The sequence below is a fragment of the Brachionichthys hirsutus genome, unplaced genomic scaffold (genome assembly GCF_040956055.1).
Source record: "Brachionichthys hirsutus isolate HB-005 unplaced genomic scaffold, CSIRO-AGI_Bhir_v1 contig_200, whole genome shotgun sequence".
Lineage (NCBI taxonomy): Eukaryota > Metazoa > Chordata > Actinopteri > Lophiiformes > Brachionichthyidae > Brachionichthys > Brachionichthys hirsutus.
This window is the reverse complement of record NW_027180317.1, coordinates 690,401-714,286: the sequence shown is the minus strand read 5'-3', so window position 1 is coordinate 714,286 and position 23,886 is coordinate 690,401. Positions and strand designations below refer to the sequence as shown.

The following is a 23,886-nucleotide window of genomic DNA, read 5'->3' as shown; positions in this document are numbered from 1 at the left end:
GAAAAGGCATGTATGGTGGATGAGCATTGAAACCAAATAAAAACAAAATAAGCAATAAGAATCTGTCAATAACTGAATATTGGTGGATTGTAATGTTTGCATGTAGCTGCACTTCAACCTGGATAAAAGGAAGTATTCAGTTGTCAGCAGGGATCGTCTATGTGTAACAGCTACTAAGGTAACATACATTACAACACACCCAGAGCTCATATCCCAAAGTCCTGAAGAGCCATGCAAGCGATGTTATAATAAACTTCTACTATCACCACAAGCCACCGACTGTATTTGTCTGGCTCTCCAGAGCAAAGGCGAGAGAGAGAGAGATGGCTGATTCGGAAAAAGAGCATGGGATGGGTTTGAGAGGCCGACTAGCCAGCGGGTGAAATGGAGCAGTTGCAGAAGCCGGGATGCAAGTCTCACAGCATTCTGTAGGATTGAAGGTGCAACTTCTAAAAGGAAGAGAAGGGGTGCGGGCAGGAGAGGCGTCAGGGTGGCTGACTCAGAAAGTCCCCCGTATACAGACCCAGAATAACTTTTGGGAAATGAAAAGGTAGTGACTGAGGATTTCTCAAGTCAGTTGGTTCTTTGCTGATGGATCGACACTTTGCAGAGACAAACGTGTCTCCTTACTGGGACTGCTTACTGGGGAGTGATGCTTCCACCCTCCATGCTGAGAATAAAGTGAGCTGCCATTTACTACAGCACTCCCCAGAGAAACCTGCAGTAAAGGCAAACTGATTTTACCATCGATGCGCATACCTCTAGCTTCCCTCCTCCACTACTGCAGATTTTAGTACTGGAAGATCAAATGAAAGACATGCATTCGAGGTGCTAAGAGGCCGACAACATGACTCGAGAGAAGGCAAACAGGGGCACAGATGTTTCAGGAAGGGGAGACAAATACACACAGTTCAGTCTGGAAGACAGGGAAAATATTCCAGACACTTTTCACCAACCAATAGGGAAATATCTTAACCAAGGGCCAAATTCTGAAAAATAGTATCATATATTTATAGAGAAATACTGCTTGGGTATAAAATCATAGTGGTACTTTTTTTTTTTTTTACAGCAGTAATTCAAGAACAAATGTGTGGAATATTTGTACACCTTTACAGTATATTTTCTGAGATGGGAGAAGGAGGGAGCAAGACTAGTTTGTAGGGTTGATGAGCTTGCTGGGGACGGGGTAGAGGATCTCACAGTGCACATGCAACCAGGGTTGGAGTGATGTACACACCAATCGAGGCTATAAAGTTCTCCTCATTCAGACTCCGGGTATCAAAATGTCGGGCTCCTTTGCCCATTGTGTGATGTGGCAGCTGCAGGTGGGGAACATTTAGAAGGCCCTGAGGTCTGGCCGTCTCCATACGACCAGAAGGACTCTCTTTACTCCCTGGGCTGCCGGCACTGTCTGTGGGACTTCGCTTGCGTTTTTCTGGGTCTGATAAATTACCAAAATTTACAGCCCAAAGACAGAGTTAATGAAAATTACAGGAGAGGAAATTACAAGAAGGTTAATACTGGGAGAGGATCAACAGCATTAGTCAGAGAAGGGAAAACAGTTATGAGCTCTAAACTTTGCAATTATAGGGAATATTTCAGTAAATCATGCAGATTTTAGCTCAATTTAAACGTGCATGTCAGTGAATACATGGACAAGTATTGGTTGTACAGGCCAGGCTTTCATGCTTCTTGTATGCACTGCAGTGCTAAAAATACTGGCCGTACCTTTAGTTTGATAGTGCGTGCGTGCTATTTCCAACAAGCTGAAGACGCTGGCCATTCCCCCGAGGCCTGCATTAGTGTAAGAGTGCTCTAGACTGGAAACTGTGCACTTCAAGATGTCCAACATGCCTTTGTACACCTTCCTGCTCACTTCCTGGAAGCAATACACATCTATGAGTTCATGGTGAATTCAACATCAAAGAAAACAAAGCATTGATACAAGTCCCGTTGAAAGACAGTGTCATACGTTGCACAGATTATAATCCAAAACGTCTAACCACTCCCAAGGAAGAACCTCAGCATCTTCATCTCTGCCACTTCTAGCTCCACCTTGATTATCAAAATTACTTAACTGAATATTCCAAAAATAAAATAATAATTATCTTTGGCCTGAATACATATACTTAAAGTTGCATGAACAAAAAGCCCTCTCGGCATGCTACCTCCAGTTAAAATAATTCTGTCAATTTGCATGAAATCGTTTAGGCAGATGCTAGAGACGCTGCGTGTCTCAGTGGGGATGTTAAAACCAGGTATCTCACCACATCACGTATGATCTCTTGTCTGGCATCTTCCTCCGACTGGATAGCTCTGTTCAGCTTGCTCAGCACAAAGACACGAAGCTGCTCGTTCTCCAACAGGCGGCGCACTTTCTTCATGTTGAGCCAGCCGACTCCCTGACCGTCAAGAACGCTCTGCACCACCTCCTTCAAGAACTGCTGGTTCTCACTGAATCAAAGTAACACTACATGTGATGATAACATGCTCTGATCTTTTACAGTGGCAGACAGATGTTCAAATGATAAATTACCTTGTGTTGTTGACTCGACCCTGAGGTGAGGGCGATTCCCTCTTCACTGTCGGACTGTGCTTTATTACAGACGACTTCTGGTCCACAAGTGCTCGAGGTGCACGTGCACCTGGATGAAGAACCAAAGCAATGAAGTGTCTGACTACCAGAGCTAGAAAACCCCCACAAGAAAAAAAGAAAAACTGGAAACTACGAGGTCACTAGAAACACTTTCTCAAGAGGGACTGCAAACAAGAGAAGGATAGCACTATCAAACTAGCCTTTTTAACTATTAACAGTTTGTGTAGAGGACAGACAAACATGGAATGTACAGATTTATTATCTACTGCAGAACAGAACAGTCACAAGAGAGGTGAAGGACAAATCAAACAGGGACTATGTCGCTCTCTCACACGCAGACACACACACACAGTTGGCGGTGGGATCACACATTAGTGGTATAAAAATATCGATGTCAGATGGAAGACAGTGGGTGCATCAACCACATGAGGGACATCATGCACGGAAGAAATGAAAGAATGTGTGAATGGTGTGGTACAAGAGCTACAGTACAACGTCACAAGCTGACTCAACCCAATACGCTGCTGTAATGCTGTGGGATGCTAGGCAACTGTGAGCAAATCACAATAAGGTGTCGGGGAACTGTTTCATAATTGTAATATAATCATCAAATATCACAATATCCTTTGGGCAAATCTTTATTTGCTAACTCAAACGACTAAGTAAAACACACGAGACTTGATAGAGACTTCATCCAGACCGCTGCAGCAAATAATGAAGCCCTTTGATGATGACTGTCACATGTTGATGCAGAAATTTGTGTCTTAAGATCACAGTGATGTTTTAGGTTTTTCACACTGCTAATCTGAAAGCGGTTACACATTTCATCCTCTCTGGGCCACATCAAGCCCCCTCGTGATTCCTTTTAATTCCATCAATAAAACTGGCAAACTCTCCGCGTTTTTAAATCTTGTATATTGTATTAACTTGCACAAAACATTCCAATCCACCTTTGTTACAAACCACACCTCGATGACTCACACTCTCGGGCTGAAGTAACTTGGACTTAAACATTTAACCCATGGTCGATTTTGTACGTTAAATATTTTGATAAACATGTCAATTTTGAGTGCCGAGTCACAACACTGCAACAACTAAATACAGTGAGAGAGAAAGACATTTTGCCTGACACTTTTTTTTACAATTCTACAAGGCAAACCACTTAAAAATATAAGGAGCTTGATAGCAAGCAAACAATATGGTCTCTGTTCGACTCTGAAGTTCAGTAAAGATGACATGCGACACTAAACATGAAAACAAGCCCAAACTGTCTTTACATGAGGAGGAAACGGCTAACAAAAAATGGGTACGGTACATGCCAGAAACCCAACCAGTTGTCTAACGTAAACAACAGTTTACGATTTTAAAATCCTAAAGAATCGTAGAATCACATTTCATAATACACGAGAATCTCGACAGATCCTCTTCTCTTGCACCCTTTACAACATAAATGATTATATTATTAAATATAATGTTCTTGTGCCTGATAGAACAGTGACTGCACCACCTCCAGAGGAGCTGCGTGCATGAACAAAAAGACTAATGATGTTGCCATAGCAATCGGTCAACTTTACAGTGAGAGAGAATCAAAGCAAATTATTTCCTCAACCAAGAGTGGATGAGGAAATAACAGGGAAGACGTATTAAACAAAGGCCGCCTGTCTTTCACTTAGAAATAGGTGAGATTCGACAGTAATATGCTAGCTAAAGGTACAAACTCAGAAGAAGCTAAAATGTTTCATTCAATTCAAAATTACATTTTCTTCCACATTTGCTTAGTTTTAAGCTGAAAAACTATGTTAAAAATATATTAAATGTGACTCTCTAATCTGTCACTTGCAGACCATGAGAATCTCTGTGCGGGTTCTAGTTTAAATATTCAATAATGCAAGGCTGGCTTATATTGACTTCTTCTAATATGACTACAATAAAATCGGTTTTTCCAAATCCATGGTGCAGATTTCTTATGGATTTTGATTATAAATGCGTCAGAAGTATCTTGCGTTAAAAGTAAAGGCTTGCTTGTAACAAGCAGTAGTTCCTGTGGTCTACTGCATGATTGAAGGATTTAATAAAGATTTCTTACGGGTATTGATCCAACCTCAGAAGGATAATTGACCAAAACAAACCCATTCCAAGAGCATGTATGTATTTCACCTTTATCCAGTATTGCCTGTGGCACCAAGGTACCCATTTTGATTGTCGATGCTTAATTAAAATCTTATCTGGACTAAAACCTGAACATTTCGGTTAACTTAATATCATTAGCTCTGCAACCATCCTGGTAAATTTTCCACTGCGATTTTTCATAACGTCGTGAGCGATTTAAATTGATAATGCGACTATGATCACTTATGATACTGCATTAATTGACAACTGCAGCTCTTAAGTTGGGGTAAATAGTGCCCATCTATTACAGATAAGGACAACATATAATTTCAACATCAAGTTGTGTCTATAGTATGCAGTTAAGGTGTGTGTGAGCTAAACAAACCATAGTCTTGGTACAAAATAAAACCTGCACATTTGTAATTGCACAACAGGGTCCAACAACATATATATATATATAGATCAATTGGAAAATTATTAGATAATATATCATTTCTTTTCCAAGCGGGAAATGCTAGTACTCGAACTAGATGGAGCAAACCATAGACCTTTCCTCTCTGTCGAGAGAAAGTAGCGGTCGGACTCGGAAACAGGAGTCGAATTGGGAAGATGTGGGCGAAACTCTGTCACAATTCAACACATTTTTGGGAGCAAGGCAGAAAGGGTCTAAGAAGAAAATAATTGAAGTCTTTATTTTTTTGACAGGCACTAATTATCGGAAAGGAAATGGGGGAAAGGATAATGTTTATTGACCTGAGGGCAAGAGCTCTGACGCACTTCCTAGACAAGTAAACGCTACATAATAACCAACCAATTTCCTTTAGCCTGGTAAAACCATGAATTTAGTTTGATGACGATATAAAGTACACTTTCCATAAATTAGGCAACATGATTAAAGTAGGCTTGGGTCAGTGACACACAATATAATCTTGCAGATTAAATGAGTCCATTCTATTTTTATTCTGCATCTCACCATCCTGTGCTCAATTTGCTTCTGTTTATTTGTTACATGATGTATCGTGTCACTATCTCCTATGATAAATGGATGTTGGATTCAACTATGCTTCTTGTCATGATTCCTATGAACATGCTTTTGATAAGACTATTTCAATAAAAAAGAATTAATCATGTAGAGAGGAGTTAGTCTGAGGAAGATACAGTCACTATAAGATGATATTCCACTGGATCTTTGATGAGACAAACTAGTGAAATGAGATTAGATGAAGGGATGCTGGGAGATGTAGTTGACTGGCTTGGAGAAGCATGCAGCTCACTCAAAAACATGGGCGGAACCCACCTTCTCCGCTCCCTGGGCCGGCCTCTGTAATTATCTCCATTAGAGAATTTAGCCCAAATACTGCACACAAAACCCAGAATTAGTGCCGTACAAAAATGTGTACAGAGAGAGGCACCACGGCCCAGACACAACCAGTCTGAACATCAACCCGTAATACAACATGCACACTCAACACGGTGCCAAAGAATATTAGAAAACATAATAGAAAAGACAAACACAATATGCATCGATGATGAGACCAACCCAGAAAGCATTCAACAAGGATGTCTAACTTGATGCGTTTGTAAATAGATTTGATTCACCATTACGAAAACGGAGCTGTGTAGTACTCATACATTGCTGGATATACATCAAGTTAAGTAATGCTAACCAAATGTCAAACTACAGCAGTAGATGCAATGCAGTGCAATTCAAATCTAGAAGTTGTCGCTGATGTAAGGAACAAGTCTTGTTTTGAGCACTAAAACAAAAAAGATCATGATACAGCATAAAATATTTAATAAGAAAGCTTGAGAGCTTCTACGTCTTTTTGGTGTTTTGGTAAAAAGACCTCTAAAAGGGAGAACCACCAAGCAAGCAAGCAAACTAGGAAGGCAAAACACGTAATGAAGACAGGAAGCAGGAAATGAAATCCATTCAGCGACGAGAAATTGAGTATGTAACTACCGTACGTGAACTAGGTATATGCAGTTAAAAAGGACTGAGCATCCTGCATGTGCAGTTTGTCCGTTTGTAGAGAGCAGCAAACATGTGCGTCATTGAATAGACGGGACTCCCACCAGTCACACACAGCAAAATGGCAACAGAAGGGAGGAAGAGCACACACATATTAAATATGTGTCTTCTATCTTAGTCCTAAATTAAGAAACAGGCTGCAAGATAGGTAGAGGTCACTAGAAAGATAATCAAAGGCAGAGTCAGAGGGCAAAAACAACTATCACATCAGACATAACATACCCGGGCTGTCAGGGGCATCTGAACAATTGAGACAAAACACATCATAATCAAACACATTTCCTATGGCAGCTATTCCTCATGGAGCGGTGATATTGAGTTGGCTCACCATGCTTCACCTGTTTTTTTTCTCTCGGTTGAAGTGAAAATCCACCCAAAAATCTTTCTTATTAGCCTCATGTACTCTGATAAATTGAGAAATCTGAAACAATTTGATGACACTGTTCAAAAGGACAATTTTAATTCCTCCAACTTCAGCGAATTTGTATAATTCACCTCCTCTTCAGTTGATAGCTTATCATGAGCATCAGCTATGGTTGGATTTGTTTAATATTTAGAGTTTTTTCTTTTGAAACTGGCATTTTACCCATAAATCACATATTTGCAGTTAGTATGCATCACTTCCCAATTATCCGCTTGATTAACAAAGTACCTGGCTTCCAACATTAATACAATTTTTACCAAGGTTCATTGTACAAATTATGATAAAATTTAACAAGTTTAATACTAACAAAAGGAGGCGCTACAGTATGGTGGGAATATTCTGGGAAAAATTGAAAACGAAAAAGTAACAAAATGCTAAGAGATTTGTTATAACTACTGTGAAGTCTGCTTAGTGGATTTTCCCATTACTCTTGAGAGAAAAGTCCTCAATATTCCCCCTTGAAATAGTGCCATAACTGATTGGCAAATCCAGCCAGAATCAAAATCAGGCTACAGTTCTACAAACCTGCTTGCTCCATTTCCTCTTCAATATCAATATTGAAATATTCTTGTGACACAAAATAGTTTTTTATATAAAAGGAAAAGACAAGGCAGAAAACAGATAACAAAATTAAATTAAATTCTATGCATTTCTATTAAATAAATGAAAATCTTTTTACATTATGATAAGCAATGTTGGCCATAAAAATGTCTGAATTAGAACTTGATTATTAGGATATTTAGACTGTATTTTGATGTACTGGTAATTTTAATTATTCTGATATAGAATAAAGAAAATCCTCAATAAGGAAATATAGATTGTTAATACAAAGAAAGTGATTAAAACATATTAATTGAATTTATACTGTATATCCAAGTTGTTGGGAAAAATAAATATGTTGAAAAAGTTCACCGTCTTTTATCTTTAATTCTGTAAACGTTGCCTACTATACCTAAATGACAAACGCATGTTGTAGTAATGCTCCTTATTACCTTTGAATAGAACAAACAATAAATAAAAACAGATTTCTTCATGAACTTGAATATATTCAATTGTGTTTAGGTTGGGTGCGTTATTCTACCTTTTAGACTTGGGAAAGGTGTTACTTTGTCCCTTGCTGCCTTATTGGGAAGGGCAAGATTGGACAGACTGAAGCTGGTACCATGGTTCTTGTAAAGATTGCCTGTTGTGGGCATGAAAATATTGTAATGAGAAACAGGAAAACAATGCAAGTGATGAGACAAAACCAAAGCACAAAGTGATTAGAGGATGTTTTTGTAAGAGGAAACAGACCAAGATATGCTATGGTGTATTTAGCTGACTGTTTCTGTTCACTTCTATATCTGTTCAAATCTGAGACCCTTAAAAGTCACTTTAAAGAGTAAATTGACACAAAACTATAACCTCCCTTGACTCTAGTCCAACTCTAAAAGGCTTATTACAATAAAATAAAAAATTATATGAAAAGGCATTATAACCCAAAACACACATTGCATTTAAGGCATATTATTTAAGGATAAATTAAGTGCTTTTGGTTTGGTCCATCAAAATCTTGATTCCCCACATAAATCAGCCGATTTACCATGATTTACAATCCAAACTCGGATGAATGGAAAGAAAGTAAAACTCCAATGTTCTTACTGGCAAAAGACATGAGTCCTCCGAATCCATCGTTGCTGCTGTTGGATATGGTGGAATTTGGGGAGCTGTTGCGTGAGTCTCCTTCTCCATCAGACTCTCCTGGGAGCCTTAGGCTACTGGGACGTAATGGACGATGTGCCCTAAAATCAATGATCAAAAGACATTAATGGTGCATCACAGACACAGCAACATATGTTTATAATACATACATCTACCCTACAGTATACAAGATGAACGATTTAAACGCACTTGTTGCCATTGAGGTGCTGGTTGAATCGAGGGGTGTACGACTCCACTTGCTCTTCTGCGTCAGGCTCATCTTCTGTGGGGAAGCCATACTGAGGCTCAAAGTACGGGTTGTCATATTCTTGGTTCTTTTTCACCAGGTCCACAAGGTTGGAGGGGGCTGGAGGGCTAAGGAAAGCCTGATTGCCCAAAGTTGGGAGCCGGTTCTGTAAAGCCGCATCTACTGATGCTTCAATTTCAGTGGCTTCCAACTGTTCCTAGAAAAATGTTCACACAGAATACTGGGAGTTTTCAATCTCATTATGTTTTTGAAAATACTACCGGTACTCTTGTTTTCCTTATTAATACTATAGTTAATAGTGTATACCATAAGTTGGGATTCAAGTCGTTACTACTCTAGTTTGTCCCTACTTATTCTCATGATAAACATTACAATGAAAAAAGTTTATAAAAAAAAAACATGAGCATAAATAATTAATTATAAATATCTGTAATGTAATTAATATCTGTCCAAATTAGTTACCAAGTCATTTCGTTTTTACGAAAGGTAAAGATAAAGGTTCACACACATGGTTGACTCCCTGGACGATTGTGCTGGGACTGGAGCTTGCTGTTGTGCTGGAGCTTGAACGGAGCGGTTGTCCATCGGAGGATTCAGCAGGTCCATCCCCAGGTGGACCTTCCAAGCCATGACCTTCCTTGAATTCCTCCCTGAACTCCTGAATCTCAACCTCACTGGCATCTCCCAGTGCAGCATGGGTTGGAGGGTCCAAAGCTGTGACATCAAGGTAGAACTTTATAGGAAATATAATAGTATGACTGGTGAATTTATGTTTTCCATGAAAGAAAAAGAAAAACCTTACTGGTTGTGTCCCCCTGGATGTCACCTTGGATCATCTCACTCACAAGGTCTCCAAGTGAAGAATAAGATGAGCTGGAGTCATCGTATGCCTCACTGTCACTACCACTGCAACAAAATCTATATATTATCAAGAGCTGCCTGACTAAAACTACCTGAAGCAAAATAAACTGAGCACTGAAGTACTGCAAATTTCTGTGCTAAAAGCAATGCTGTTCCATCTTACCTGTCTGTCGGGTCTGAATCATTGCCCTCGTCCTCTGAAGGACCAGCCATAGCTTCAACCAGCTGGGAGCTTCCATCATACACACGGTAGACAACTGGTTGTAGCTGGTGAGAATACCACTTAGGCTTGTCTCCAATGAGAGAGGGGTCAAACACATCTGAAACGTGCAGAGTATAATGTCTTTAACACAACGCACGTTTTGCAGTGCATTGTGATTGGGATGAGCATCGAGTCTTACTGTTATGTATCCTCTGAAAAGCAAGGTTGGTGGGATTGAGAGCCCATTCACCATAGAACTCCACTGCCTGAGTGTGAGAAAGTTTATCTGCAAATCCAGAGCGGCGCGGCCTGGATGCAAGGAATGAAGTGGACTGGAAAGCCACTACGGGCCGGGGAAAGAGGCGCAAGGTGCGAGTGTGCATCTGGAACCCCTGCAGAACATTTGCAGAGTTGAAGAACCTTACCATGGCGACTCTGTAAAATAAAAAGAATAAACAGATGCATTAAAATTGACAGAACAATATATTTGTGGCTAATATATTATGCGCAGATTAAAGAGAACGTTATATCATTGTTCATTGATGTGTCAAAATAATAAACCTCGTCCTCATTACTTTTATTATTTAGAATTTCAGAATATTGGAGAAAATTTAACCTAAAAACAATACATGATCAACTATCATATACTGTATTGATATTCTCCAACTGATGACTATTAGAGATTCCCAGTAGCCGTCAGTGCATTTATAAATGTCACAACAGAAAGAGACACGTGTGGCTTGCCTGGTGGCGACATCCACAGAATCAACATCATTGCCATAAATCAGCGGGTTGAACTCTGTGGAGGACGGTGAAGCTTTGTCTCGTCCAGGCGGGAGCAGGGGAATCTCCTGACCTTCCTGGAGCTTTTCCAGGTTCAGAATGGGTTGGGTGTTCAAGCTCATACTGGCCAAGGCCTGGAACAGGTGGCAGTGATGCAGATTACAACCATAGCAGTGGCTTTAAAGACATCGCCTCAGGTCTGAGATGGACCACGCCCACAATTGGCATCAACTTTAATATCAACGTTAAATGGGGCATTGCCTAAAGATGTATTTTCTCTATAAAGGGAAAACAAGACCAAAGTACCAGACTGCTCGAAAAGGCTTAAATGATGATGATACAAATGGCTAGAATGGATCTAAATTGTAATCTCTTACTTCCGAGAAACTCCCAGCCGAGCAATGAGCCAATAAACTACAGATTCCCAATCTGGTTTTCTTCATTATGAACTGTAGAACAGCTGAAGGATAGGCGTTAGATACATGTTGATGCCTGTGGTGGGTGTGTCATTTTAGAGAGGAGAGGCAGAAGGGGAGTAAGTCACTATGCATGGTTTGCTTGAGAACAGCTGCCAAATGAAGAGTCAATGTTTAGCTTAGCATAATGAAACATTTAGTTGGTAGATCTGGATGAATGTTAACTGTTCTTTCATTGTATCTTGTCCCACTGATGTTGGGGATAGATGCGCGCACATTCCGTCATGCTCAAGCCAGAGCTAAGCAGGGTATCAAAGATCTGAAACACAACATTCGGTGGCACTCTTAGCATATTAAAGTGTTGACGGGTACGAGACAAGTAGTAGTGACAAGCAAAATAATGTGAAAGAGGAGCTATCCGTGCAGGGACATTACACATTCCACAGGAGGAGAATGAGTAACCTTATTTTCAGAGGAGAAGATCTGCTTTTGGGTGATCACGGTCAACCTAAGCAGACACTAGGAGGGGATAAGAGAGATGCGAGGACAATCACATGGAGGGCTGGGATGAAAACTGAAGTGACTGGCAATCAAACAGCACATGAGGAAAGGGTCACCATCATGGCCCTTTCCCTTCAATTCTGTCTCTTTTCAACAAAAAGAACATTTCAGAGTTGCCAAAATGTGACCCCAATAGAACTATCCTCAATAATGTTTTTTTTTACCAATAACATTTTCTTTGTGCAATGAAACAGGTGACTTGTTGCTTCACAATTTCTATTCTGCAATTTATTGACAAAAGGAAATAGGAAAAGAGACAATTGTGATTTTTGACATGGTTATGGGTTGTCAATACAGTATTGCAAATTGCAAGACTGAGTGAGCGAAGAGAAAGATCAAGAAAGGGAGAGGACTACAAGGACAGAAGAGGGCTACGTCTGAAATGTCATACAACATGCTATTGAGCATATCAAAACAGTATGTGACCATCCAAACACTCAAAATGCTAATAATTTCTTGGAAAATATTACAGTATGTGAGCACCAGACATTGCATTGTCAAATATTAAAATGCAATGCAGTAATGACAACATAACATAATGAAAAGTAAACAAGGAAGCACTGATATAGCTTCAGTATTTCTGAAATACATGTAGCATAGGGTTCTCTATTATAGTTATGTTTTATTTAATTAGCTAATTGTTGTCATGGATTTCCTTGGCACATCTCCAGCCTGAGGAGAACATCCTAAAAAAGAAATGATCTACTGTTCATTCACAAAAGAGCGTTGAACATCAGAACACATACTGGATATGCATTCCAAAGTACGTAACTTCAGACATAGCATATGACATAGCAAAGATGGCAGACAGCAGAAAACCCAATTAAATCAATGTGATTACATAAAAAAAAGACAATCCAGCCATTAAAAAGGCACAAAGGACATATATGGTAACTAACAGGGACACACCAGCAAAACAGCAGATCTTTCTTCATAAAAACATAAAATATTTGCACAATGAAGCATCTGTCGGTAAATAAATGTCTTATGTTTAACTTGTTTCGAACAGAAATGTCAGGTGAGCAGATATATTCAAAATAAAAACAAAATCCTAAAATAAATAAATCAGTCTCTCACTGGTAACCAATTTATTTTAAGTGATGATGATGAAGTATCACCAGTAATTCTCAGCAGCATCCTGCTCTAGCATCAGCATTTTTAGATGATCAAGACTGGCACTCTCTCTGTTCACAGACCTCAATAGTTCAATACTGTGTTCTTGTTCAGAAGTACACAACTTTGCGGCCTGGCACACTCCCACAGACCAGCCTCCCCAGTCACACATCCACACACAAGAAGCAGCTTATTAGACTATTGCACCGGCTCTGATTCAAGGCATACTAAAGAAACATTCAGTGAATGCAAGGATTTTAACCTAAAATCTGTTTCAAAGTAGTCTAAAAAAGCAAGGTAAAAAAAACAGGAAATTATTTATTGTTTGTATTCAATAAAACATAAAAACATGACTTTTTCTTTCCTTTCACATCTTTGATTTGCCCTCCTTACAAGCATTCTTAAAGTTATTGAACAAAACAATACTTTATCAATAGTAATGTTTGACTTTGGTTATGTCCATATTAAATTTAAATATATGTTTAAACTGCATGTTAGGTCATTTTATTAAGCTGGACTTGTTTGCGAGTGAAGAAATAAGTTTAAATTGACTGTCGGTACAAAACAGACAGCAGAAAGTTTAGCCGTGAATATTCATTCACGCCTTCTGGGATGAAGATCATTTCAGGACTTTCTGTATTTGTGTGATATTTAATGGTGTTAAATCCAAGAATCAGAACCAGATTCTGATGTTTAACAAGATAACCAGGTTAGATGGGCGAGTTAGTCACTACCAGTATGACTAAAGGTTTAGCTTTGGTAGTAGGGTCCTAGGATATGAGTTTACCTCCAAGAGCTAGAGCATGCAAAGACAACAGGAAAAAAAGAAAAGAAAGAAAAAATCTTTGTTAGTGCCATAAAAAAACCATTTCAAATGGTCTCACGCTCCTCTACAATACATACAACTGTGTTGAAGAATGAGGCCCTTATTCTCCACACTGCTGAAAGAGAAGTTTTACATTCATATAGCAGTTCATGAAAAGTAATGGGAACACACATCAAAGATTGGCCCCAGATCAGTACGTCGGTCCCACAAATCTTTCCATAAAGGGGTTCATACGTTCCGTTAGTGTATCATTTTGATCTTGTTGCACTGTGGCTCAGTCCAAAGTCACTGGCACTGGCACTAACAAATAGTAACTAGGAAAGAATCAGCCAAACCAGAGGCAGTACCTGTTTGAGATGTTTCTTCAGCTCGCCTGCTTCAGGCTCCGGAAGAAGCGGCAGACTCTCAGCATTGGTGGGTGTTATAACCTGTAGAAAAACACAGATGCATCAGACTCTATCTGTCTGAATCTGGACATTATAAAAACAGGCAACACAATATCAGATGTTACTGCACTGACCTTGCTGCTGTCGAGGTCTACAAGCCAAATATCGTCTGGCATTTTGAAATCAGCTTTGTAGAGGAAGAAGCTGGCTGGCACGCCTATAATATAAGGAGTGGGGGCAAGAAGGAGCTGTTGTGAAAAAAAAAAAAGCACATCAGTTAGTGAAAAAATGGATAGCCTCTTCAGTTACAAATTACATATTTGGAGAAAGTAATCTACTTCCTCAAAATGTACTTAAAACAAACAAGAAATGCTACCTGTTCAGCAGAAGCCATACATGTTGGCAGTAAGGGAATGACCGGGAACATGTACTCCAGAGGGTAGATCATGGTGACAAAGGCCATGACACTCATAGACAGCGCATTGTAATCTCTGGATTGAAGAATGACCTGTGTGGGCAAAAAGTAAACAAAGAAAAGACTGAAAACCCACGACACAGAGGTTTAATCAGTCACACATTACAACATTTTATTTCCTATTTATTACAAAACAAACATGGTGGGCATTCACTCATGTCCTGCATGATCCGTTCATGCTTCCTCTTTTTGTCTGTAGCATAGAGAAGGTTGTGACATAATGACTGATGAGACGGATCCAGCCCTGTCCTCACCTTGTGTTCTAGCAGGACACAGCTGAGCACCTGGAGACAGGCGTCTACACCGAGCAGCTCTAGAGGCAGGTGCAAGGGGAAGTCGACCATGGAGAAGCGAGAGTTTTCAGGCAGGGCAAATGTGAGTGGCCGTTTGAGTTCATGAGGCAAGACTTCCACATCCACACGTCTCTGACCAGCAATAGGTACAGGCGAACGCAGCAGCCGGTACACCCAGGATTCAATCTCCCGCAGGTCAGCCAGCAGTTGGCTGCCTTTCTCCTCAACTGATAGAGCCCCAGTAAACACCCTCCACATGGTATCCCTGGGAAGGACACAAATCAAAATATTAACTCCAGACTTGAGCATCGGGCAGACAGTCGTTTACCTCTTAATCTGAAAAGAAAATGAAAACTATATTGTGCATAAAAGAATTCTCTGAAGAGATTTTCAATAAACCTTTAGCAGTCTGAAAAAACAAACGATATTCCATTCAGTATGACAGGAAGCAGAGACAGGAGAGATCACTTCATTTGAAAAGCTGAAATAAGTGTCTTTGATAAATCAGACATTTCAGACTGCAGCCAAACCAGAATTGTTTCTCAAATCAAATATGTAAGATATATTGTAATTTTTTCTTTTTTACATTACATTTTTTTTAGAAAGAAAAACCAATTACCAATAGTCTAAATAATTATGGTAGTTTTCTTTTCTACAAACAACAACCTGGTTACACCCTCCTATAGGACTAACATGGGTAAATTATCTTTTTATAATACTGCCACTGTTACTGGAATTGTTTGACTCCCGCCCTCAAAACATGCACCTCTTTGGCCTCCTTCAAAACGGCCCTAAAAATGCACCTTTTAGGGGGACAGAAACGGAGATAGTCACCACGACTCTCTCCGGATCAACCCCCCCCCCCCCCCCACCTCCTTTTTTGTCCACCTACGTTGCACATATTAAGTGTCTTTGTAATTTATTATTATTATAATTTATTGTCATTTATTGCCATTTTGCATGTGCTGTAATTTATTTTAAATTTATTGTTAGTTTGCATCTGTGGTGTGAAATTATTTTTATTTTTCTATTGTTATTTCGCATCAATTGAGCAATTTAATATTGGTTTTATTTTTATTGTTAATTGTGGATGATTTATGTACCAAGGACTTTCAACGGAAACAAGACCGCAAGGGCTTTTTTGAAATGCTCCTCTTAGACAGGACGTTTGACTTTATTTGTACTGTAATACATGCTACTGTGTGACTGTACTTGTACTCCAACATTCTATCTAATAAATATATTCATCATCATCATCATCATCACAAATCGCTACCGTAAGAAACTCATCACACCGGGCACAATCAATAAAATGAGATTGTAAACACAAGAGAACCGCTAAGCAATTGCCAAAATACTCAAATGAAAGACATCCACTCTACAAACTGATATTAAAGCCTTCCTAGCGTAAACACAGGCGGTGTACAGCAAAGGGGAAGATTAATCATTAGTCCTTTGGATGCCTCCCACCAACTGCAGCTGCTCCTGGACCTAAATCTGTCACAGCCGCCATGGCACAAAGCACTTCCAGCCATTCAACAGTGTCTCTCCTGGCCTGCCATTGCCGTAACACATTTCATTCAACCGCATCATGAAACAAAGGACTCGCAGGCCTTTAGAGCTTTTGAATTGAATGGCTTTTTCAAGACATTGAGAGAAACCACAGTTCTACAATGATGATCCATGGGTCTGATGCAGCATTTTATAAATGTATTACATGCATTACATACTTTACATACTTTAGTTAAACTATGAGAGTGTGAGTTGGATATTCGTGCAAACAGAGATGATGGAGAAGTTCCAAAGGTTCAATAGCTGCTATATATTTAAGTGACTGTGAAGTAAACAGGTGAACCTCAGGTGTCCAACAATCCCACCGAGCAACACGTATTCTTTAATGTAAACCACATCAAGATGCTAGTATCAAACGTAGGTAAAAAGAAGATGATCGTGACTTCCAAGAATAAACCTCGCACCGCTTAAAGATGCAAACCCGAACCTCACCTTTGGGTGGAGCGAGGAAGCCCAGCCCGTTGACCAAGTCTTTGACTGCAGCAGTCCACCAGCCTCTTGAGAATATATAAGCATTCCCTGAAGGTGGAAAAGAAGGGGTAGTGGCTGAGTATGCACAGCGAGGTCAGCGTGCTGTTGCGATTCCTGGCTGCCATCTTGGCAGCGCTTGGTCCGAGCTGTGGGGACTTGGCTGACTTTAACTCTGCACCTGGTTGTCCACTGCTCTCTTCTCCAGAGGAAGGTGGAGGTGCCGGTTCAGCATTGCTAGGAGGAGATAACGCGGAAGGTGGGCCTCCAGTGCTGCCATCAGACCCTTCACTTGTGGTTTCCGCAGACTTTGTCGCGGGCTCCGTGCGGCAACCCTTGTCACCACGAGAATGGTGATGTCCTCGCTGAAAGGAACGGTAGAAATTGATGCAGATTCCGTAGCGGGTGATCCCTGAATCCTTGTCAGTCAGTGTGAAAACAAATGAGGAGTCATCGCGAAGGCTAACCCTCCGTTGGCGAATACTTAGGCAGCCCTCTGGTTGACAGAAAAACACCACATCGGGTGGGAGCAGGAAGTCAGGGTGGTCCTCCAGCGGGTAGCGCCGGAGGAGCTGAGGAGTCTGGGCCACACTGTCACTACTGGGTTGCCTGGAGGAGAAGAATGCATTTATTTTATTAAAAAAAGAAAAACAGAAGCAGCTGTTGTAGGGCTGCAGTCGTCATTCGTTTGTAATGGTTCCACTACACATTAGTTTTTATTATGTATTCCTCTACCTATTAGTGTCATGTTAAATTTAAGTGGTGGAATCTATTGATTGAATAGAATAGAATAGAATAGAATAGAAAGACATTATTGTCATTGCATAATGCACAATAAGATTAGAAGCGCTGCTCCATCTGGTGTTTAGTTACAACATAAAATTCAAGTAATAGAAGATTAAAACAACACAAATTTAAATAGTGAGTTTGTTTCATATGGTTAAATTATGCTGCTCTAATTAGTCTATGGCATTAAATCATTTTTCTGTGATCTTTAAGTCTAAATGTGCGTATAACGCATGAAATACGCATTTTAATTTAAAATTAGTGATTTAGAATTTTATTTGGATTCATCATTAAAATGATTGTTTAAACAAAATTTTGACAGCAGCCTGAACCCGAACCAAAAATCTTTTCAAACACCTGGTTGACTGAAAAAAACAGAACAAAAACACCTGTTGGGGGAGTGGCTCAGTGGGTTGGGCCTTGGGCTGGGAAGCGGAGAAGTCCACCAGTTCATGTCCCTGACAAAATGAGTGCTGGTAACTGGAGAGGGGCCAGTTTTACCCTCAGAGCAATGCCGAGGTGCCCTTGAGCAAACATGCTAGTCCGTAAATTCCATTATTGTTCTGATGATGTGAAATTGAGCTTGTTTCGTGCTCACTGCACGCCTATGTATGCAGCCCCATGATGGGTCTGCTACAAGGACACCCTACACAAACTTCAGGTAGCATACAATGACTGCCTGAGGATACAGCTGAAAAATCCGAGGAGTAGAAGTGCTAGTAAGCCATTTTGTGACTCAGGACTAAGCACTCTACAGGCCCTCTTGAGGAACCTGATGCTAAAGTTCATGTCCCGACATGATGAGTCCCAAAACAGTATTATATTGATGCTCGCAAAACCCAGGTGCAGCTCGGTCAGATATCAATCACATCTATGGAAACATTGGCATTGGTTTCTGTTAAGAATGTCCTGAATAAGAGGATGTTTATGTGTTTTTATGTTGCATGTTTTTGCCATTGGGTCTAGAGCCTGTAATAACATTTATATATATATAAAGCACTTTCTACAGCCAGCCTCATGGCTAACCTTACCTTGCTCCGACAACCACCAGGTAGTCAAGAAGACGAGGGCACATTTTCTTTTTCTCCATCCTGTATTAACCAGACCGTGTGTCACGGCATCCAGGATTTAAACTCCCTCTTCCATCAGAGCTGGGACATTGTAGCTCTATGGATCATCATTATGATGGTTCAGAAAATGGATCAAACCTGTAACACATAAAAATGTGAAGGAATATTATTTTAGGTAATACCATCAGCTCGATGAAGTGAATTTCACCCTTTACAAACAATGTGGACCGTTGCTTAACACTGCATATCAGCTACATCAGGCATGGGCAAAACAAGGCCCGGGGGGCATATACGGCCCGTTGGGCTATTTAATCTAAATAAATTAAATCTAATATTTAATTTAAGCCCGCCGAACATCCAAATTATATCATTAAATTAAATTGTATTATAATTAAACCTGATTCATTTGACCTTTTCCCCTGTAATGCTACCTGTAAAAGGCCAAATCCCTTAAAGTAATGGGTTTTGCATGTCATTTATATCAGCTCACACAAATACTCCATCCATCTGTTCCTGGCCCGGCCCCCCTGTCAAATTTTAGAGCCCATTGTGGCCCGCAAGTCAAAAGGTTTTCCCACCTCTGAGCTCCATACTATGTCAATGTGGCATTGTCTCCCGTTTTCTACACAGGTTCATTCATACCATGGATAGCAGATATGTCACGCCTATGTGGACACCACTGTTTATCGATCATTTCATGCTTCATCTCCATCATGCGTTTTTTCTTCTCACTGACAAACGTACATTTCGCTTTCTTTGGACACATCATTTATTGTAAAGAATATTCAAAAATGCAGCAAAAGAATCGCTGAATGATCGACGCGCGGTTGGAGCGCTCGTCCATCTGGCATCAGCATCTGGAAGCGTGCTCGCACCTCAAAGCAAAATATTGCTTGCAGGCTGGATCGTATATCAGAATGCTCGTATGACATGGTTTTACTATATGAGGGCCCCCCTCCACATTTTTGTCCGGGCCGGGAATTGAACCAGTGGCCCTCCGGTTCCCAAACCACAGAGCCACTGCCGCCCCAACCGTGATATACTAGTTCTTGAAACTGTTATCCATTTGCTTAATAAAAATGATATTCTATTTTATAGAAAGGGGTGGACGTGAAGAGTTCTGGTGAACTTAAAACAACATCAGCAACATTTCACCAGCAATATAGGCAATACGTGTTTTGGTATTGATTATTCCTGCTGCAATGATTCGTGTCAGCTGAGCTGATTGTTTTTGCTGGAGGAAAAAGACTCCTTAGTAGAGGCTTGCAGATAAAGTAAGCCGCTTAGGGGCCTTGATGGAAGCAGCAGCCTTCATAGACTTTATATTGGCCCCTTGTTGTGCAGGCAGGACCCTCTTCCTGTATGGCTGTGCTGTTTGGGCCCTCCTTTAAACCATAAACTCACTCTCTGGCAGGCTGTGGAACATTTGTCTTAACTTGAGCCGACATGACGGAAAGAGAGGCTTGCCAACAAAAAAAAGGTAAAACCAATTGAGCTGGAGGAGGTATCGCCTTACACACAGATTACATCATTAGGCACGCACTCATCCATTACACAACGTACTCATGCAGTAGTCGTTAGGGATGGTAGCACTCTCAAGCTTTGCACAAATAGTTGATTGGATGAGACCCTGAACACATGTCAGCTCACTGTGCATTCATCATCTCTGCAGTGATGCTGTGTGTGCGTGCATAACACACCCAGAGCTGCACGAGCAATACTGGCAGAAAACGCACCGATATGATGATATAATAATATCTGCCACAGTTAAGCTGTCCAAACCGGCACATTTACAGGTGGCCGTTTCCCACCGGGTTATAGGGCTGGGCCAGCAACATTTGGCATTGAAAATAAAGCTTGATGAGAAGAAGGAAACATTAACCCACATTGCCTGTGTGAATGTAGTGAGCGAGTGAATGTTGGTGGTGGTCTGGAGGGCCGATGGCACAAATTGGCAGCCTCGCTCCCGACAGTCTGCCCCAGGGCAGCTGTGGCTAGTAGCTTAGTCAGAAAATCAGTCTGCGTTGCAAAAATAACAGCTATTTATAGAAACCGCTTCACCCTGATGGACGTAAACCATGAGACAGTAAACAGCTGATCCAGGTCTCAAAACACATTCTGAATTAGTAACTATGATGCATGTGTGGTGAAAGACGAATGCTGGCTCTCATACTATCAGCACCATGCTGAGCAAACGGCCTTTATTCCAATACCAACAAATTGCATATGCAGAAACTCCGCCCTGAAACACAAACACTATAGCTGGAGTTGTCTGTCTCTTAAGAGGTAGTCGCCCCAACACCGATAAGCTAATGGGTCTATAGCTTGCCAGTGGTTAACATACACTACTAACCCTTACGGCATTCCACTTGAAAATTGGATAAACCGGCACGGATCAGGGCGTCGGGGAGGTCCATCCACTACACGACAAACTAAGTTAACAGTAGCTAGAGTTAGCATGAGTTAGCAGCTAACATTAGCCGGTCAGATGACATTAACATACATGTCCTAATTGAGACCAGAACTGCTGTGAGCTCAGCGTAACAGTGGTGACTGAGAACGTCTCAGGTGGCCATCGGTGTGCAAGCACAGAACGTGTAATTGATCCATTCGCTCTGTTGTCGATCGAGCTTGGGTCTAATTATGTCTGTTAGATGCACCCTTGAGAGGTCCAGAAGTGCCTCCTGATAGAGGAGAGTAAAACAGTCAGTATTTTACTTGCTTATCAAATTAATCAGAAAGTGACAATTCTTACACCATTAGCCTCAAAGCATGGCTTCATAAGTTACAGAACACATCATTTACAAGCCTTTTAAGTTTGTGATGACATTAAAGTTGCCCACATCCGACAGGTTTGACATAAGGAGTACGCATGCTGGGTACACACTGCAAAGTATTTAATACGTGCCATGCCATAAAAAGACATGGAACAAAGACTGTTTTCTCCAGTTAGCCTACTGTCAGCACTGAACACACATTATTCAAATACACTGCCTGCAAGACCAAAGCAGACTCCCTTAAGATTAACAGGTTTGGATGCTCTGAGAGACCAGCAAGAATAGACACATTTATGTTGAAACACTATTTTTTTTTAACAACGAAAAGAACATTCCACAAACAAAATGGTGGAGTAGATAAAAACAGAATACATACGCAGAAATTATAATGATTTACCTCCCAAGCTATCAGGACAATTAATGAACATTCAGGTCTGGAAATATTGAAATGGCCAAGCTGTAGTTCTGTATCTCATCCAAGAGACAGAATCACAGCATCATTTTACAGAAAATAGAAGAAGAATACAATTCACTCACCGGATTTACGGAGCCTCGTGCTGAACCTTGTTTTTTCTCTCTCCAAAAAAGGAAATTAAAAAAAGACAGCACAATGCTGTGTAATCTTCAAAAGCAAAATAATGACTGGGTAACAACCGATGAATCTGGTCAGCATGGACTGCAGGCGGCACTCACTGGTTATATAAGCACAAGGAGAAGATGACTGATTCATGTGACGCCAACACGGTGAACAGCAGTAACTATTAATGTCCACGGAGAACATGGAAGACAAAGTTATCAATGACTGCAGTCTTGCTCTTAGATTATGAAGAACTGAAACAGCATTCCACAAACAGAAAAATTATAAAAGCCATTTTCGCTCATTCAAAGTAGTTTGAATAAATGACGTGCTCTATGTATGTGTACGCTTACAGTACAATACTCTTCTCTACATTTAAATAAGCATCTCTAGAAATTCCTAAGATGCAGGATTCTAGACCTTTTCTAACCCCCCCCCCCCCCCCCAACCGAAACATTTATAGTGGCCTTCTCGTCAACTGGAAAATAATGACATGTCTTAATTTGTAATCACTCCCGCAGGCTAATGCTTCGCTGCTGTAGCAACAGTGGTAGGTGGTGAAACGGTGTGGTCGCAGATTGCATTCATGACATGCGCCATTAAGCAAACGGTCATGTTCGGTTTTACTTTACTGCGAGTAGCACAGAGGGATCTCAGTTCTATGTGTATCACATAATAATTACGTTCACATTATCACTAAATTCTATTTCCATATTAAAAATCACACACGAATCACTCAATTATGTTGAATAGAATACAAAGTTCTTGTTATTTAACAATTTGTCAGCCTTTATTGACTGTTTTTGCATCTATACCACTCAGGCTTTAACAGAAATGTACATTTCTCTCAGATAGCAGTATTACCCAAATGTATGGAACAACTTTTTATGGAGTTTTCAAAGAGGAATGGTAAAGTCAAAAGAACAATCACTCGATTAGATAAATGCCTATAATACTTGGATAAAAATTGCATGATGACTTCCTGATCAAAACTAATCAGGATCAAAGTCATATTCTGCATCTGTTAAAGCCTTTTGCCATAAATGAAATATTGAATTTTCCACATAAAATAACAGTCATATTTTACAATCGTGACACAAACGTAATGAAAGATTCTAGGGATTGGGTAAGGTTTCATTGCCAAGAGGTCATACTGAGGGTCAAATTGTCATGGAACTATTGCTTTGCCGAGTGTTGTCTAATCTAAAAGCTAAAAATATGACACTTATCATTCCTACCATTAATAATGTGGCTCTTATGCTCGCCCGAAGCGTCTATGTTGGAATGGTTTACCTGCTTTCATTTCACGTGGCATCACGATGAAAGCAAGGCTGTTTTAGTCTTCTCTCATCTGTGCTTTTTATTGTCGGAAGCAGGTGTGAGACAATGTAAACAAACAAACACGCAAAACACCTGCAAATAGGCGTTGCGACTTCACAATGACACCGGATTCCAGCTGAATGGGTGTCAGAGAGTAACGCAACGGCCAATTCCCTGCGTATCCCCACACGTTAACGACGTTGTGTAATAATAAAGTGATGCCGACTTCTTTTCCTGACAGCTTGTAGCTGTTATACGTCTAACATCAATAACAAGCTGTCAGGCCTCGGA

The 23,886-nt window shown here is 40.4% G+C and overlaps 1 protein-coding gene across 1 annotated transcript in view; it reads right to left on the bottom strand.

The window, feature by feature from the left end:
* The window catches only part of LOC137912571 (MAP kinase-activating death domain protein-like), a 31,093-nt gene extending 12,152 nt beyond the window's left edge, over positions 1 to 18,941 (bottom strand). The window contains exons 1-22 of the mRNA XM_068756706.1: positions 18,883 to 18,941; positions 17,030 to 17,674; positions 14,987 to 15,290; positions 14,634 to 14,765; positions 14,392 to 14,505; positions 14,219 to 14,299; positions 11,834 to 11,890; positions 10,917 to 11,089; positions 10,372 to 10,607; positions 10,134 to 10,290; positions 9,912 to 10,015; positions 9,618 to 9,823; positions 9,052 to 9,305; positions 8,803 to 8,942; positions 8,243 to 8,344; positions 7,687 to 7,728; positions 6,951 to 6,977; positions 6,003 to 6,062; positions 2,537 to 2,645; positions 2,268 to 2,454; positions 1,729 to 1,879; positions 1,238 to 1,441 (exon numbers count right to left, since the gene is read on the bottom strand). Of these exons, the coding sequence (XP_068612807.1) occupies positions 1,238 to 1,441; positions 1,729 to 1,879; positions 2,268 to 2,454; positions 2,537 to 2,645; positions 6,003 to 6,062; positions 6,951 to 6,977; positions 7,687 to 7,728; positions 8,243 to 8,344; positions 8,803 to 8,942; positions 9,052 to 9,305; positions 9,618 to 9,823; positions 9,912 to 10,015; positions 10,134 to 10,290; positions 10,372 to 10,607; positions 10,917 to 11,089; positions 11,834 to 11,890; positions 14,219 to 14,299; positions 14,392 to 14,505; positions 14,634 to 14,765; positions 14,987 to 15,290; positions 17,030 to 17,674; positions 18,883 to 18,941 (3,544 nt within the window). The remainder of the gene's footprint in view (positions 1 to 1,237; positions 1,442 to 1,728; positions 1,880 to 2,267; positions 2,455 to 2,536; positions 2,646 to 6,002; positions 6,063 to 6,950; positions 6,978 to 7,686; positions 7,729 to 8,242; positions 8,345 to 8,802; positions 8,943 to 9,051; positions 9,306 to 9,617; positions 9,824 to 9,911; positions 10,016 to 10,133; positions 10,291 to 10,371; positions 10,608 to 10,916; positions 11,090 to 11,833; positions 11,891 to 14,218; positions 14,300 to 14,391; positions 14,506 to 14,633; positions 14,766 to 14,986; positions 15,291 to 17,029; positions 17,675 to 18,882) is intronic.
* Positions 18,942 to 23,886: the final 4,945 nt, after the last annotated feature.